The 18,217-nt window shown below is 51.0% G+C and overlaps 1 protein-coding gene across 2 annotated transcripts in view; it reads right to left on the reverse strand.

The window, feature by feature from the left end:
* The window catches only part of AKNA (AT-hook transcription factor), a 72,815-nt gene that overhangs the window by 24,875 nt on the left and 29,723 nt on the right, over window positions 1-18,217 (reverse strand). For both annotated transcript variants that reach the window (XM_074973574.1, XM_074973575.1), the window contains exons 3-7: window positions 15,976-17,216; window positions 15,285-15,359; window positions 1,720-1,876; window positions 636-796; window positions 316-375 (exon numbers count right to left, since the gene is read on the reverse strand). In XM_074973574.1, coding sequence (XP_074829675.1) covers window positions 316-375; window positions 636-796; window positions 1,720-1,876; window positions 15,285-15,359; window positions 15,976-17,216 — 1,694 coding nt within the window. The remainder of the gene's footprint in view (window positions 1-315; window positions 376-635; window positions 797-1,719; window positions 1,877-15,284; window positions 15,360-15,975; window positions 17,217-18,217) is intronic.

Consider the following 18,217-nt stretch of genomic DNA (forward strand, 5'->3'; position numbering starts at 1 on the left):
GCATTGTGAGTCAACAGTACAGTGCCATGGCACTGAACAGCCTCAGGCCTGGTGACCCTGCTTTACTGGGGACACGCGGGGTCTTCTGCGTCGGACTGGAAGGGACCTCGAGAGGTCGTGTAGTCCAATCCCCTGCACTCATGGCAGGACTAAGTATTATGTGCTTCAGCCTGTCTGGGGTTCTCAATGACCGAATGGGCTGCATGCACGTGCCCGGCACTAGACACAACCGCCACTCCACGGATGCCTCCTGGAAATTCCTGGGATCTCAGAAAAGGGGCTAATAAGAGAAGCAGAAAGTAAAGCTGGGTGTACCGAGAGCTGGTCCTGCGGGGTCAGTCTTCTCATTTGGATCAATCCCTCGAAGGATTCCACCTGAATAGGAGGAATAAGGCATTAACTAATGTCCCATGGAGCTGACCTACGGGAAGGTAATTCTAATGGTCAATGGTTACAGCATTACAATAGAGCTTAACCTCTTATACCTGCCCCTCCTCTTTCTCACGGTTCCTTTCTTGTCCCCCATCCCTTGCTGGATTCTCCCCCAGAACTGACAAATTCAGCACACCCATTCCCCAAATACGAGTGGGTTTCGTTCCACACACCGTAGTTTGCTCGCTCTGGACCCCACTTGCCTGCATCTCAAATTTCCTTGCCTGACCCGCCAAAGTCTGTGTCAGGGGATCCTCCGGAAACGGTCTCTCCGTAGAGGTGCAGGTGTCAACCCCAGCCAAGCCGGTGAGTGCAGAATGAGCTGGAAAGGATGGAGCCTGGTCTCCTGGTGCTGACGATGGCCCTGGAAGAGAAGACCAATGTAAGAAGATCCCAGCTGTGTCATCTCCCCTCTCTAGGTGACACCAGGACTAAGGGACCACCTCCATCCTAAGCACTACGGCAGGGACAAGCCACAGTCTCCAGATCTGACTCCAGAGCAGTGAGATCAAATACGTTCAGCTCACTCTCAGCAGCTCCCGATGAGTCAGAAAGCCCAGGTGAAAGCATCTAGGTTTCAGTCTCTGGCGCACGTGCCAATCGGCAGATGGAATTCCTTGCGAATGAGCATCTGCCTTGGCCACGGGGCTGCACCAGGATGAACAATCAGCCCTGCTCGGCTCCCTTTGCTTCTCCCACGGCCGCTGAGAAGATGGTGGGGGATACTGAGAGTTGGTACAAATGGTGCCAACTCCATTGAGGTCACTGGCATTGTGGCCGCTTGTGCCAGTGATGAATTGGGACCCAGGCCAACGCTGGACCACATCCTTCCCTTACAGAGACACGCAGGGACTGCACATGGGCAGCACGGATGCAGCGGCAGCCACTGGGCAGGTGAGGACAAGATGCTGCATGAGAGGGGTCCCAGCAATGGGTGGGCAGTACAGGAAGGGGGTAGGGAGGGGCGCAAGGTGAATGGATCCTGCACACCAGAACGAGCAGCGTCTGCCAGAGCACAGCACCCCTACCACCATGCTGGAGTCCTGGGAGCTGGAGCATAGGCTAGCGATGATGGACAGTATCTCCAGCTGCTGGTGGGTGGCATGCATCCAGATTCCTCTGCTTGCATTTGGTCTGGAGCTGTTCGCATCCGTGCTGCCCCAGTTGTGAACAGCTGGAGAACAGCAGGCGTAAGGGAGCAGCTTATTGCCAGGCAGGAAGGACGGGGGTGGCAGAACGAGAGGAAAAGCAGCTGCATCAACAGACTCTCCAGTGCCTCAAACCCACCTTCATCCAGACCTGCTGGCAGGGCTGGAGCTGGGTTGGTGCTGAACTCTGCTCTCCGGGTCTGTGGGATGCTGAAAGCCATGACCTTGGAGCCATGGGCCACGGTCCCCATGTGAACGCTGTGGCTGGGCTTTGGCGGGTCGGCATACAAGCTCACCTGAGGGGTGGGGAGAAAGCAGAGCAGAGAATTCAGGTCAATCCTGACACTGACCCTCAGCATCCAGAGGATCAGGCTTTCAGATACCAACTGATTCAGCTGGACAGCTTGTGGGAAGCACCAGCTCTTTGTGTTGCTTTAGCCTGGGGGATATTCTTACATGCTGGCCTTGGGGTAATGCTCTGCACTGCCGTAAAGGAGCTCCGGCTCCCATTCCCTGCTCTGATCTCCCACTGCCCAAGCGGGGAGAGGCTGAGAGCACCATGCAAAGAGAGGGCTCATCTCGGGGGGTGTCTGTGATGTTGCACCACATAACACTTTATAGAAATATGCTTATGAACGTAAATATGACATAACTGGAATATGTTTTATGCTACATATGCCATGTAACAATATCTTTGCAAAGGTTATGTTCTACTGCGTGTATTCAGCCTATTCGTATGCATGTAGCATTTTTATATCTGAAGTTATGAGCGTTGGCTCTAGGCTTGTATTTAAAGCGTTTGCTGTAGAGAGCACCTAAGGCAGATTTGGTCAACATAGTATGAAGGGGTTATTCAAGTAAATGGAAGTACTTGGCTAACAATGGACTTTGATAGACACCAATCCACATCTGAGCTTTCCTGGGAACGTTCAGGCTAACATGTGGGCAATGGCTCGGCCTGTAGAGAACTGAGTCATGCATGGACATGTGACTTGCCCATGTGACTCCAAAACTCCATCTTGTAGCTGTGATTCTACACAGGGGGAGAGAGGGGTTTCCACCCACAAGAGAGAGGCTATATAAGCCCCTGAAAATCCCTCCATTTTATCTTCAGCTGTCTCAAGAGATAGCCTCTCCACCCCAAAGAGATGTCTGAAAGAAACTGGAACAAAGGACAGGAACTACAGGGAGTGTGAGTGATTGCTGGACCCAGACTAGGAGGAAGTCCAGTCTGTAAAAGAAGCAAATTGGAACATCTCCGAGGGTGAGATTTACCTGCATTTAAGTTTCTTACTGTATTAGGATTAGACTTGCGCGTTTTCTTTTATTTTGCTTGGTAATTCACTTTGTTCTGCCTGTTATTACTTGGAACCACTTAAATCCTACTTCTTGTATTTAATAAAATCACTTTTTACTTATTAATTAACCCAGAGCAAGTATTAATACCTGGGGGAGCAAACAGCTGTTCATCTCTCTCTATCAGTGTTATAGAGGGCAAACAATATATGAGTTTACCCCGTATAAGCTTTATACAGAGTAAAACAGATTTATTTGGGGTTTGGATCCCATTGGGAACTGGGTGTCTGGGGTTGGTGACAGGAGCACTTCTTAAGCTCTTAAGCCTGCAGCTTTTGGGGGACGTGGTTCAGACCTGGGTCTGTGTTTGTAGCAGGCTAGCGTGTCTGTCATGACCAGGCAGGGCTCTGAAGTCCCAAATGGCCAGGGAAAACGGGCTTAGAGGTGGTCCTAGCACATCAGGTGGCAGTCCAACGGGGTTTCTGTGACCCAACCTGTCACAGTGTCTAGCAGCACCAGCTGTGGGATTCTGTCACACTAGGAGCCAGCTCCACCACTAACCATTTTGCTGCCCTAAGCTACTGCTCATCCTGCCTCTCACATTGCTAGTGGGGTTTCTGAGGGACTGCAGGAGTCTCACCCAGCCTTCCTGAGCCAGGAGAGCAGAGACTAGTAAACACCAGCTCAGTCTGGCCCTACCACCCCTTATGTTGCCCTAGAAGACCTCGATCTCTACCTCAAGGAACAGCAAATGCAGCATATTCCCAGAACATCAGTGCAGGGCTAATGACTGGGGTAGGTGCATCAGGGTGGATGGGATGGATGCGGACAAGAGTGTAATACAGGACTCAGAAGATATGTATTTACACGTACACTCAAATCTATGCTAGCCCACATGCACAAAACTGCATGCACACACATATCCACCTTGACACGTCCATTAAGATTTTGGGCACATAAAGCGCTGAAAGCAGAAATCTCTCCCCGAACTATTTTCCAGCCAAACTCTTTCTTTGGCTCCCTTGTTATCCCGGAAGGAGCAACAAGGATACCCATACTAGTTGGCACCAGGATACCCATGTTGGCTGGCAGCGCCTCTCTTTTAAGTTGCACTTCACATCCTCACAATAAAATGCAATCCATTCAGAAACAGTATCATAGCCTCAGCACCAAGGCACTTATCTCTGCCTTCTTCCTCCTGGGCCCCTTTCCCAGCTCTCATCCCTCCTCTGCTGGCAGAGGACGTAGGGGATTACTGAAATCCAGCACCATCTACTCACTCCCGTGCTGTGAAGCATGGCTCAGAACCCATCTCCTCCTGCCCCACGTTAACCAAGATCTGGGAGGAGTTTCCCTCAAAGCTCTTCCTTTCATTCCATTTTTGGTAGCAAATCTCTCCTCATATGGCAGGCATTCCCATTCCATACCCCTAACCATTTTTGTTGCCCTTTTCTGAACCTTTTCCAATTCCAATATATCGTTTTTGAGATGGGGAGACCACATCTGCACACAGTATTCAAGATGTGGGCATACCATGGATTTATATAGCTATTTTATGTCTTATTATTTATCCCTTTCTTAATGATTCCCAACATTCTGTTCGCTTTTTTGACTGTCGCTGCACATTGAGTGGATGTCTTCAGAGAACCATCCACGATGACTTCAAGATCTCTTTCTTGAGTGGTAACAGCTAATTTAGACCCCATCATTTTATATGTTTAGTTGGGATTATGTTTTCCAATGTGCATTACTTTGCATTTATCAACACTGAATTTCATCTGCCATTTTGTTGCCCAGTCACCCAGTTTTGTGAGATCCCTTTGTAGCTCTTCGCAGTCTGATTTGGATTGAACTATCTTAAGTAGCTTTGTATCATCTGCAACTTTTGCCACCTCACTATTTACCCCTTTTTCCAGATCATTTATGAATAGGTTGAATAGGACTGGGCCCGGTACAGACCCCTGGCGGACACCACTATTTACCTCTCTCCATTCTGAAAACTGACCGTTTATTCCTACCCTTTATTTCCTATCTTTTAACCAGTTCCCAATCCATGAGAGGACCTTCCCTCTTATCCCACGACAGCTTACTTTGCTTAAGAGCTTTTGGTGAGGGACCCTGTCAAAGGCTTTCTGAAAAACTAAGTACACTGTATCCACGGGATCCCCCTTGTCCACATGCTTGTTGACCCGCTCAAAGAAATCTAGTAGATTGGTGAGACATGATTTCCCTTTACAAAAACCATGTTGACTCTTCCCCAACAAATCATGCTCATCGACGTGTCTGACAATTCTGTTCTTTACTATAGTTTCAAGCAGTTTGCCCGGTACTGAATTTAGGCCTGTAATTGCCAGGATTGCCTCTGGAGCAATCCTTTTTAAAAAATTGGTGTCACATTAGCTATCCTCCAGTCATCCAGTACAGAAGCTGATTTAAATGATAGGTTACAGATCACAGTTAGCAGTTCTGCAATTTCACATTTGAGTTCCTTCAGAACTCTTGGATGAATGCCATCTGGTCCTGGTGACTTCTCCAGATTTGTCACCTAAAAAGAATGGCTCAGGTTTGGGAAGCTCCCTCACATCCTTAGCCGTGCAGACTGATTCATTTAGTTTCTCCACAATGGCCTTATCGTCCTTGAGTGCGCCTTTAGCATCTCAATCATCCAGTGGCCCAAATGGTTGTTTAGCAGGCTTCTTGCTGCTAATGTATGTTAGGATATAGATATTCAAGCCTGTCTGTAAAGACCTATACTTTAAGAATTTAGGTATATGTTTATCATTCAGCTAGTTATAGAGGTATAAAAGAAAGAATCTGTGTAAGGGCCTTCTCTCACTGTGACAGTCTGAGGCCCTGTTCTTAGGCTAAGGCCTTTGGCTAAGCAACAGAGGCAGCCATAAGCTGGGAAGCGACCGGTCACATCCTCACATTCCAACCTAGTCATATTGAAATAAGGCAATCTGGGGCTGCTGGAAAGGTGATCGATCTATCACCTCCAGAGAAAGGGAAGAGCCTAGAAGATGTAAAAGGAAATTTAGTTTGGTAGTTTTCTCTCTGGTAAGAACTCAACTTATCAATAGACACAGCTGGGAAACCTTTATGTCTTTATAGATGTAGTTGTGAAATACTCACTTCTGTATTGTTTTGTCATTATAGTTCCCCCTTTACTATTGTTTATTTGCATGGTCTCTGTCTGATTCTGTGATTGTTTCTGTCTGCTGTATAATTAATTTTGCCGGGTGTAAACTAATTAAGGTGGTGGGATATAATTGGTTAGCTAATCATGTCACAATATGTTAGGATTGGTTAGGTACATTTCAGTAGAATGATTGGTTAAGGTATAGCTAAGAATATTACTATATAAATTTGAGGCAAACAGGAAGTAAGTTGGGATTCGAAAATAAGGAAAAAGGAACTTGGATTTAAGCTTGCTGGAAGGTCACCCCAATAAATATTGAATTGTTTGCACCTTCGGACTTCGGGTATTGTTGCTCTCTGTTTATGCGAGAAGGACCAGGGAAGTGAGAGGGTAAAGGAATAAGCCCCCTAACGATGTACTTAAAATGTTTTTGCTATTACTTTATGAGGCTTTGGCTAGGTATTCTTGAAATTCTTTTTTGGCCTTCCTAACTATATTTTTACACTTCATTTGCCAGAGTTTATGCTCCTTTCCATTTTCCTTAATAGGATTTAACTTCCACTTTTTAAAGCATGCCTTTTTGCCTCTCACTGCTTCTTGTACGTTGTTGGCACTATCTTGGTTCTCTTACTAAGGTTTTTAATTTGGGGTATACATTTACGTTGAGCCTCTATGATGGTGTCTTTAAAAAGTTTCCACGCAGCTTGCAGGGATTTCACTTTGGGCACTGTACCTTTTAATTTCTGTTTAACTAACTTCCTCATTTTTGTGTAGTTGCCCTTTCTGAAATTAATTGCTCCTGTGGTGGGCTGTTGTGGTGTTTTCCTAGCCACAGGGATGTTAAATTTAATTATATTATGGTCACTATTACCAAGCGGTTCAGCTATATTCACTTCTGGGACCAGATCCTGTACTTCACTTAGGACTAAATCAAGAATTGCCTCTCCTCTGATGGGTTCCAGGACTAGCTGCTGAAAGAAGCAGTCATTTAAGGTGTCAAGAAACTTTATCTCTGCATCCCATCTTGGAGGTGACATGTACCCAGTCAATAATGGGGATAATTGATTATTGAGTTTTTTATTTTTATAGCCTCTCGAATCTCCCGGAGCATTTCAGTCTCTATCACCATCCTGATCAGGTGGTCAGTAGTACATCTCTGCTGCTATATTCTTATTGCTCAGGTATGTAATTACTATCCATAGAGATTCTATGGTACAGCTGTATTGGCCATGGTGAGCAGCTTGCTCGGAACTCGTCGGGCTTCTGCTTCAATTAGCAGCCATCCCGAAGCCTGCCCCACAGAGCAGAAATCGATGCATTTCTCTCCATACGGAGTTGGTGGCTAAAGTGCAGTTTACAGGTCAAAACTGTTCCAAGTTCTCCAACGCAGCCCCTGGCTAGTGCGATGGGCAGAGTCCACGAGTTTCAGCAGATGTTTCATTCCCAGCTAGATAGCCTTGTTGCTGGAGAGGTGCATGCTGGGAGTTGGAGCTAGAGATGGGCAAAATTTTTTGCAGCAAATAGTAAATTTGCTGAAAAATGCATGGGGGGGGGGGCGGGATTGAAACTATTTGCAAATTCAGGTCAAATTTGACGAATAGTTTGAGCCAAAAAAAGAATTCGGAAACGTTTGAGAAACGAATCGTTCCAACGTTTAGTTTTGAATCAACAATGAAAAGTTTTGTGCACCCTCAATTCATTATTTTTTCTTTGGGTTTTTCATTTCAGTGAGAAAACCTGGAAAAAAAAATCAGTTTTGATTGGAAACTAACCAAATTCTTTTTCTGTATTTTTCGGTTTCGCCCCCAAACAAAAATAATCAGTTGTTTGCCCAGCTCTCTCCTCTTCATACGTTTTAGCCATGGAGCGTTGCCTGGAACCAGCAACATGAGAGAGCAGTCACTCAACACACGTCAGACACGAAGGAGGACGCACAGCACCGAACCTAATTACTGAGGGGAAGAAGAGAGTATACAAGGCGTGGATCTACATTGAAAAGGAATGCATCGTATCCCAGGAGCTCACACAAATACATAACTGCATGTGAATCCTCATACAATTACACATTCACAAAAGCATGCACATGTTCCCCTGGACAGGTCTTTCTGGCTTTGAGAATCATTCATTCAGGAGGCAGGACCAGTACCGTGCGACATAGGTGACACCCCCATAGGACAGGCAGTGGATTACAAAAGGCAAATGTTTTCCAGCACTAGTCACGTTAGGCAGTTTGCGAGCCACCCACTGGCTGGAGAGGGCTGGCTCAGCTCATTCATCAGCTGTACAACCAACATGTCCAGGGAGGGGACAAACCCAGAGGGGAGGTGAATGTGCTGAATGGATTTGTCCTTGCGAACAGCCAGCCCCGTCGGGTCGGTGCCAGCCAGTTTTATGCCGGAACGCAGCAAGAGACCGGCTCTTGGGAATGGAAACGGAAAGAATTTGTGACTTGTACAGCCAGAAAACATAGTTACCGCATTTATTTATAACAGAGACTGGGGGACTTGCACGCACATAGCAAGAGACGTTGCCTGGCTCAGAGTGTACACAATCTAAAGAGATGAGACAGACAAAAGGTGGGAGATTATTATCCGCACTTTAATATGGGAAATCGAGGCAGAGAGAGATTGAAAGTGACCCGCCCCCAGCCACGGGGTGAGCCAGCGTCAGAGCAGGGAATAGAACCTACAGCTCAGTGCCTTACCTACAAGACCATCCTTCTTCCCCAGTCTGCCTCTAATTTCAACAGGTGGCTTCTATTCTAATTTGGGACTGACTGGAAGGATTGTTTAGTGCCAGAATGAGACCCATGGACTGTCACGGTGTTGTGAGCAGAGGGAAGGCACCTGTCCCAAAGCCAGTGGGACAGCCCTGATTCACAGCCTGCAAGACAATTAGAGTCTCGAATTCACCTGGGAACGTGCCTTACCCAGCAACACAAGATGATGGAGGGAGGAAGTGCGGGCCAGTGGTTATGACACTAGCAGAGATGCGGGAGAACTAGGTTCAAGTCCCTCCTCCGTTACTGACTCTCCTGTATGACCTTGGGCAAGTCACTTAGCCTCTCTGTGCTCAGTCCCCCATCTGTACAATGGGTATAACAGCCCTGCCCTACCTCACAGAGGTGTTGTGAGGATAAACACGTTAAAGATTGTGAGGGGGCATACTACAGAGAAGGACGGCATGGAAGTACCTAAGATAGATGACGTCAGCGCACTATCGACATCACATCAGCGTCGAGATAACACAGTGCGATAACCCGGGACACACAACATTATGCCATTGCTTGGACACAAATACTGCAGGGGCACCGGGTGATGACTGCATCCTGTAATGCACAGTCCAGTGTCCCCCACCCACAAATGCATGATGGCTGCTCTAGGCGATCCATTAGCTGAAGAGAGAAGCCTTCATGCTCTGATGATCAAAGATAAGAACTTGAAACAGAAAGAAAAGAAAAGCGCTCTGGAGATTAGAGAGATACACATTTGATTTGCGGGAAAAGACCCAGGGTGGGGGCCCACGACCAAGACACTTGGTGACCTGCCTGCAAATGCTACGGCACTCCCACCATATAGCCTAAGCTCCCAGCAATTGGAAGTTCCCACCATCCTTACAGACTTTTCTGCCTCCGGAAGCAGAGGGGGGTGTGTGCCTGGGAACATGCATGTTTTTATATATAAATACACACACTAGCTAATCGCTTGCAGTGATTCAGAAAGCGTCGGTGGGTGCCAGCAAGACCTTTCGGGCTAATAAAATAGTCACTGACTACGATAAGTCATAGGCTTAAGAGCCTAATTCTTTCTTACTTAAAGACACACTGCAGTGCTCCTCCAAAAGGGGTCGAGAGGGAATGCATAGCAGGTCCTGCTGTCTGTTCGTTTCGGCCAAACCTTCAGTCTTAAGCCGGCTTCCATGTTTGCACCCACGATCAGGGCCTTAGATCTGTTCAGGAATTTATATTACACTCATCACTGGTGGAGCTGAGACCCCTAGTGATCTACCTGACCTAAAGTGCTGGCCCAAAACACCCCCCCTCTTCACACCCCAATTCTTTTCACCTGCAATTTGTGTGCACAACAAACGGAGGCTTGCGTTTGTAAATCTGTCTCTTTCGGTCTTACTTCTAACCAGCAAGCCCTTTCCCTTAAGGGGACTAAGGGATGGCTTCCCCAGAGGGATGAGGGGGCTGGCGGTACTGATCCTATGTAGAATTCTGACAAAGAAGCGATGCTCTCTGCTGGTGATGAGTTCTGGTCTATAATAAAGCTAATGCGACTTTCCCTATATTGAGGGTTAGTCTTTCCGAACGGTTAGAACAAGGAATTGGGAGTCAGGACTCCTGGGTTCTTTCCCAGCTCTGACTGAGCTGTGTAACTTTGGGCAAGTCACTTGGGGCCTGATTTTCAGCAGTGCTGAGCGCCAGCAACTGCGATGGACAGCTGGAGGGGTGGGGTGTTCAGCTCTTCCGTAAATCAGGTCCTTCACGTTCTCCGTGACTCTGTTCCTCTGTGTGTAGAGTGGGGAGAACCACTACCTCAAGAGCGGAGGTTTAATGTCTGATTTGAGATCCTCACAGGGCGGGTGCTGAAACAGCGCAAAGCATTATTACAGGCCACTTCACCTTGAGCAGAGCGGAGCTGCTCCTTCATGTTTGTAGCACCAATGGAGGCTACACTTCAGTCCCCCCAGCCCCTGAGTTCACCAATAAACCTTCCCCGTGTGATGCAGAGGAGAGAGTGTATTGCTGATCAGCCGGAAAGCCTGGAGACTCGCGCTGGGTGCTGCCCTGTCGCTTTAAGAGCTGGATGGATTCTTTGGGAAAAAACGGTTCCACCCCGTATCTACAGGCTGCCAACCCCATTATCCTGGGGGGACCCCCAGGCTGGGCTCCAGACAGGGGAGCCCCAGATGAACAGCTTTTCAGGGGATCAGCCCTCACCCGCACCTGTCTGACTGCAGGGCCATGGTGCTGAAAGAGGCCCCCTCTCTCCCCAGCCAGCCGGGGCCTGGGAGCGGGTACACGGTGATCCCGCGGCTGGGAGGCTGTAGTGCAGAGTGACAGCACCCACCTGAGCCCAGGGAGCTCCCGGCACGTGAGATGCTGCACTGACACGTGTCACCCCTTGTTGCGTCGCACCGTAGTGCCAGAGGGAGGTGTGCCAGGCAAGCCACGATGACAGCCCCAAGCCCTGCAGGGGAGCACGGGCCTTCACCAGGCCTGAGGGGGCCTTGCAGACAGAGCAGAAGAGGGAGGGATGTACTCTGCTTAGGGATGGTACCCTGCTCCTGCTTCCAAACCCTGTTCACCGATAGACCCTTCACCCCACAGAGGCCCCCACTCTCAGAGGGCGTCTCCCCATCACCCCAAGCCTAGCTCGTCACTTGCCCTTCTACCCCCTCATTACCAGACAACGTCCTCTCTAACAAGCTCTGTCCACCCACCACCTCCCTGCACAGTCATGGCTGGGCTCCCCTCCAAGCTGCATTCACAGACAGACTGCCCCCTCCAGACACACAGAGCGTCCTCCACGCTGAGCTCCACTCACACCTCTCACCTGTGCCTCCCTCCCAATTCCAGCTCACAGACCGACCCTCCTCACCCAGCCCGCGCCACATCCCAGACAGGCCATCCCCTCTCCGAGCGCGTCCGCACAGCCTCTCCCCTCCCCTGGGACGATCACAGCACGCAGATTGCTACCAGCTCTCTCTGCCGCAGCTTTGCTCCCGTCCTGCCGGGCGGTGCGTCCCGCCGCACTACCTTCTACAGCGGCGCACGGCAAAGAGCGACTGTGGCCCTGGCTGGCGTGTGTCTGCGCATGTGCGTAAGGCACTGCATGGGAGGCTAAAAGGGGACAGGTGGCCCCAAAGCTAGGAGGACAGGGTTGCTTGGAGCTAGCCTTTGCTTGGAGCACAGCTGCACCCCAGAATGCCAGGGAGCAGCGAGAGGAAGGATTGCCCAGTGGTTCAGGCACTAGCCTGTGCGACAGACCCAGACCAGGGGGGTACAGGAGTCTGGTCGAAGGCAAACATATTGGCCACTGGATGAACTCAGTTTCTGTTCCCTGAGTGACCAGAGCAGGGGCTGCCCTAGAGCAATCAGGAGCCTGCCAGAACCTATTAAGACAGGCAAGCTAATCAAGACACCTGGAGCCAATTAAGAACTTTCTAGATCCAGTTATGGCAGGCAGGCTAATCAGGACACCTGGTTTAAAAAGGACCTCCCATCAGTTAGTAGGGGGGCATGCCAGGAGCAGGGAGTGAGAAGGTATGCTGCAGGAGGAGTGAAGCGTGATCAGGCTTCAGGAGGAAGATCCTGCAGTGAGGACAAAGAAGGTGCTGGGGGAAGGCCATGGGGAAGTAGCCCAGGGAGTTGTAGCTGTCACACAGCTGATAGAGGGAACACTGTGGACAGCTGCTATCCACAGGGCCCTGGGCTGGAACCTGGTGTAGAGGGTAGGCCAGGGTTCCCCCCAATCCCCCCAACTCCTGATTAGACACAGGAGGAGTTGACCTGGTCTGTGAGAAATACCAGAAGGGAAGGTCTAAATGGGAGAGGGATCTGCCCTGTCCCCAACCCACTAGGTAGGACACAGAGACTGCAGGGATTGTTCTCCATTTCCTCCATGCTGGCCAGTGATGAGGTTAGCTGAGTGGATGGGCAGGTTTGAGCCACTAGCAAGAGTGGCCAAACTGAGAGCTGCCGTGAATCTCTGAGGCAAGCAAATCCACCAATAAGTGTGGGACCCACTGAGGCAGAGGAGGAACTTAGTCACACCTGGGACTTGAGAGATCCAGGTTCAGTTCCCTGCTCTTCTGCCGTGGAAGTTCTGTGGACAGGAGGTCAGACTTGACCGTTACAATTCCGGTCTTGGAATCTAGGATGTGGGCAAGTCACTATTGAAATTAATGGAGCTGTAACCAGCTGAGGATCTGGTTTTCTGTCCCTCAGTGTCCCATATGTGAAATGGGGATAACAGCACTGGTCTGCCACCCATGGCTGTTGTGAAGACAAATACATTAAAGAGTGTGAGGTGCTATGGCAGGGGTGGGCAAACTACGGCCCACAGGCCACATCCGGCCCGTCAGAGCTTTTAATCCAGCCCTCAGCCCTAGCTGGGGAGTGGGGTCGGAGGCTTGCCCTGCTCCGCATGGCTCCCGGGAAGCATCCGGCATGACCCCCCTCTGGCTCCTACGTAGTAGGTGGAGGCATGGTCAGGTGGCTCTGCACGCTGCCCCATCTGCAGGCGCCCCGCAGCTCCCATTGGCCGGGAATGGCACCTGCGGATGGGACAGCGTGCAGAGCCACCTGGCCGCGCCTCCACATAGGAGCCGTATGGGGAACATACTTCCAGGAGCTGCTTGAGGTAAGCGCTGCCCAGAGCCTGCGCCCCTGAGCCCCTCCCATGCCCTAATCCCCTACCCTTGCCCTGATCCCCCTTCCATGCTCTGAACCCCTCGATCCCAGCCTAGAGCCCCCTCTTGTATCGCAAACCCCTTATTCCTGGCCCCACCCCAGAGCCCACACCCCCAGCTGGAGCTCTTACCCCCCCCCCCCGACACACACACATCCCAACCCCCTGCCCCAGCCCGAACTCCTCATTTCTGGGACCCCACCAGAGCTTGCACCCCCAGATGGAGCCCTCACCCCCTCCTGCACCCCACCCCCCATTTCATGAGCATTCATGGCCTGCCATACAATTTCCATACCCCAATGTGGCCCCGGGCCAAAAAGTTTGCCCACCCCTGTGCTCTGGTGATAGAGTGAAAGAGCAGGGCTGCACCTGCAGCAGACCATTTGCCTAATCAATGGCAGGAAAGACCGTGTATTACTCATTGGCTCCAGCTACACACGAAGCAAGGAAACAACTGCAGGGAGCAGCCCCCGTGTCTTAGCGCATCTGCACACAGCATGCGCCTTACAGCTGCGGTTTCACCCGGGCACAACACCACAAGGGGCAGGGTACCGGAGAACCAGCCCTGCCGTCTCTGCGAAGGTTCCCGACTGCAAACTCCTGGGCTAGAATATCGATGGCAAGTGAACATAGCAGAAGCACGCTTCCGACTGCACGTGAACGGGCATGGGTGTGTTTTTGCAACAGGCACCCAGCTTCAGTGGTGTCTCTTTTCTGGCCCGACGAGGGCAGCGGGGCTTGGCCTTGAACAGGAAGGGAAGGAGGAGGGGAGACGGGAAGCTTTGCAACATGACATTGCGCCAGATTTCGACTTCCCTTCTCCCGGCGCTGCACTAGCTAAACTGCAGCTCAGGGGCTCCCCAGAAAGAGGAAGGAAGCAAGAGGCAGCATGCGAGGATGCTGCGAATTCAAAGCTTGGGCCGTTGGAAGGGGAGTAGAGATGGGGCCTTTTGCTGGGGGAGCAACTAACCCTCCATGTGCTTGTGTGGTGTCAGACTAACCAGACCCAGGGGTATTGGGATGGAAATCAGACTGCTGCCCTAGCTGAGGTGTGGGTATGAATCCATTCAGCTCAGATTTATATTAACCCTGGAGACAGACCGCCTCATAAGCAGGCAAGCTGAGGGGACAGATTCTGAACCTCAGAGGAAATCCAAGCTTCAACCAATTACAGGCCACGCTGGCAATTTGGCAGGAGCCCGATCCTCAGAACTGCACCTGAGTTGCATAAACTGGAGCAGCTCGCAGCCCCCCTCTCTGGTTTGTGGAGGTACGGCCTGGGAAGGCTAACGATCCCTGCATGCAGCGCCCCTGCTTGCTCCTCGAGCATCTACAAGGGCAAACCTGGCTGGATGAAAAGGGAACCAACCACAGCATCCACCCTGCTCTCAGAGATTCTCACAAGTGAATCTCTTCAGAAGCTCAGAAGAGCTTGGGTAATTTATTCCGTAATTTCCTGGCTGCCTTGGCACTTTCTGCTTCTGGCTCGGATCAGGGCTGCCACAATATCATAAAAAGGGCAGGTCTTGAGCAATCTCTGGCCAGAAGGCAGCGTGCTCCAGTGGCTAGAGTGCTGGACTGAGAGGCAAGAGACTGAGGTTCTATTCCCTGCTGTGTGATCAGGGGGAGTCACTTCACCTCCCTGTGCTTGGTTTTCCCTAGCTGTAAACCAGAGAGAATGATACCTCCCCATCTTAAATATTATTACTATTTTAAAATCTCACACGCAGCCTGCTCTTGGGAGCCTGCCGGCCCAATGTGACAGCCCCAAAAGCACATAGGGAGAAACATCTGCAATGAGGGGTGCTTATCCCAATATCTGGCCTGTTTCAGGCTCCCTGGCCGTTGTACCTTTGCTCTCAGCCGCAGGCGGTCAATGGTGTTCTCAGCCTCAGCGTACTTGGTCAGCAGTTTGTGGTAGTCCTCCTGGAAGGAGAGGGAGGAGAGCACACGTCAGGGTCACGTAGGGGTGTTACTGTCACTGAGTATTTATATAGCAACATAAATGTCCAGCTGGGGGAGGGTGGACGCTGAAGGAGCAGTTAGCCACCGGGTATGAAAGTGCCCGGTGCATGTGTACACAGACACACATACACTGCACATGGAAACACTGCAGAAACATATGCCTCAGGTAATAGGGACTTCAGAATTTAGTCTGCAAACCAAGAATCAATACATCAAAAAATTAGTTCCCCCTCTGAACACATGCGCACACGATATTCTACCTGAGCAAGTGACTCTGGTTTCCCTGCTGTTAATCCTAATGTCCTGTCATTAACACCCCATGCAATGATCTGCCCCATGGCAGTGCTGACTGGGATTCCAGAGGGATGAGCATCCCCCGTCAGTATGGTCTCCTAGTCCAGAGGCGACACCGTACAGGTAAAGGCTCCAACATTTATTCCCTCCAAGTTCTGCGGCCCCTTTCTGCCCAGCTTCTTGCAGGAGGGAAAAGGGGGGGCCCTCTGATTTCAAACCTGTGTAGAGATCCCTAGTCTCTCTCCCAATAAGGTTTCTTTGGTTTGTGAGAGGTGGAAGTTACCTGCAGCTGCTTCACCAGCTCAGTGGCTTGCTGCGGGGACCTGAACTCCTCGGGCACCATGGTGGTGGAAGGGGTAGGGCATTTTTGCGGGGATCCCTCCGTGCTGCTCAGCAACACCTCCCGGACGATCTCCGCAGGAGACTTGAAGACCACGGGGCTCGCTGAGCCCCTGGCCCTCATGGGCAGAGTCCTGCCCCGCGGAGGGCGGTAACTCTGATAGTCCTTTGGGAACTTCACCCGCGGCTCCACCTTGGACAAATCCGGCAGCGGGTAGTTGAGCTGGCCTCGCCCGTATCGCGAGGCATCGGCTGCAGCCAGGGATGGCCTGGCGGGGCCTGACTTGGACGAGCCAGACCGCTCTGCCTGCTCACCGGTGTTCCCCTGGGGGCTCAGGGACCTGGACTGCCTGCTAAACTTGGAAGGGAGTGCTGGGGAAATGGCCTTCTTCAGCTTCCGAGCCCTGTCCTGCTGCTGGCTGCCAGCCTGCCGTAGGGAAGGGGGAGTCTCTGTTGCCTGGAGCCTTGAGCTCTCCGAAGGCGGAGGCACGGGGCGGCGGTGGGATGCCCTTGCTCCATCAGCAGAGGTAGCCTTGGAGACGGTTCGGGGCGGGTCCTCCACGCTCTCAGTATAGGAGGGGTCTGGGAAGGTCTCTGCGTCGATGCTCGGGGCATTCTGAAGGTCTTCCACAGACAGGTGGTGCAGGAGGCTCCGGCTCAGGCTCCAGCGGGGGGAATCGGCCAGCGGGCTCAGCTTGGGGCTGTCCAGCTGCCCGCCTGAGGGCGACGAGAACTCCGTTTCTGTGGGGAACTCCGGGCTCTCTCCGAGCCGGCTCTGGCTTTCAAAGACATCAACTCCGGTTCTCTGGCTTGGCTTGGGGGAGCGCTCCGGCAGGGTGCTGGAGGGGGGCGGGCTGACGTCGGAGTGTCCCGAAAGCTCCTCTCCGCCGTCCGTGGTGAAGCTGAAGGATTTGCTATAGCCCCTGTACAGAGCCTGGGCGTCCCGCAGAGCATCGGGGCTAGCACTGTACTCTGAGCCATACTGGCCATCGAAAGAGAGCTCTGGGTAGCCCTCCCCTTCGCTCCCTGCCTCCCAGTCCCCCTCCTGTCTCTCCACGTCCCCTGAGCTGGCTCGGTCCTCATCCTCTTCAGTCATGTCTAGCTGCCTGTCTCTCTGTGGGTGCCAGTGGGCTGGGGAGGTTAGGTTCTCCTGTGTCCCATCATGCTCTAGCTCCTCGCCATCATCTGGAAAACAAACAACAGTGCTGCCGTCACCAAGTGCTCGATGGTTTCTTTGTTCATTTGATTTTTGCCCCATGAACTGAACCCCAAAACTGCTCAGGAGAGTTGGGTTCTATTCCTGGCCTGCCACTGGCTTGCTGAGGGACTTTGGGCAAGTCACTTCCCTGTCCCATGCCTCAGTTTCCCCATGTGTAAATGGCGGAAATGATACTGACCTCCTTCGGTAAAAGTGCTCTGTAAGAACTAGGTGGGAGTATTATTATTCCTACAAACATGGTTTTTGTTTTGTTTTTTAATAATAATCCATGCTTTTTGCCCCTATATTTTCCTGCTGCAGAGAGTCCCACAGGTCATGTTACTTAGAGAAATAGAGATCACACATACGTAACTGTAATTCTTTCCAGTTCTGCCATTTTAAAATATACTGCCTTTTAATCCTTTCCGAGTGCCCTCTTGTTCCGTTACAAGATGGGAGCAGCCCGAGTGGCTTTCTCTGCACCATGCATACATTTCTAGACCTCCAGCATCTCTTTTCTATTCTCCAAGCCAAGCCAACTAGTCCTTGGGTAAAATATTTTAAAAGTGTCTTAGCAAGCTAGGTTCCATTGACTTCCAGTGAGGCTCCCAAGTGTCCAAGTCACTTTTGAAGATAAGACTCAGGCGCTTTTGAACATTTTACCCTTAATTTTGTCAACCTGGAAAGTCATATGGAAGCTTCCCTTGCCCGGCGGGTCCAATTCTCCTCTCACACCATTTTAACGCTGGTGGAACTCCATCAACTTCAGTGGAGTTTCTCCTGTCCTGCTGGGGTACATCAAGAGTATCAGGACAAATGTCCCCAATCATTTTTATTGTCCCTGCTTTGGGATGTTTCTATTTCTGTTAGGGCTTTAAGGGGAGATGGCCAACCCTTGAATGCTCTCTTCCAGAGTAGGACTTCAGTATGTATGCAACACTGAGAATATATTTAGGGGGTCATCATCTCATTAACCACATGAAGATAT

Source organism: Natator depressus, chromosome 16 (genome assembly GCF_965152275.1).
Source record: "Natator depressus isolate rNatDep1 chromosome 16, rNatDep2.hap1, whole genome shotgun sequence".
Lineage (NCBI taxonomy): Eukaryota > Metazoa > Chordata > Testudines > Cheloniidae > Natator > Natator depressus.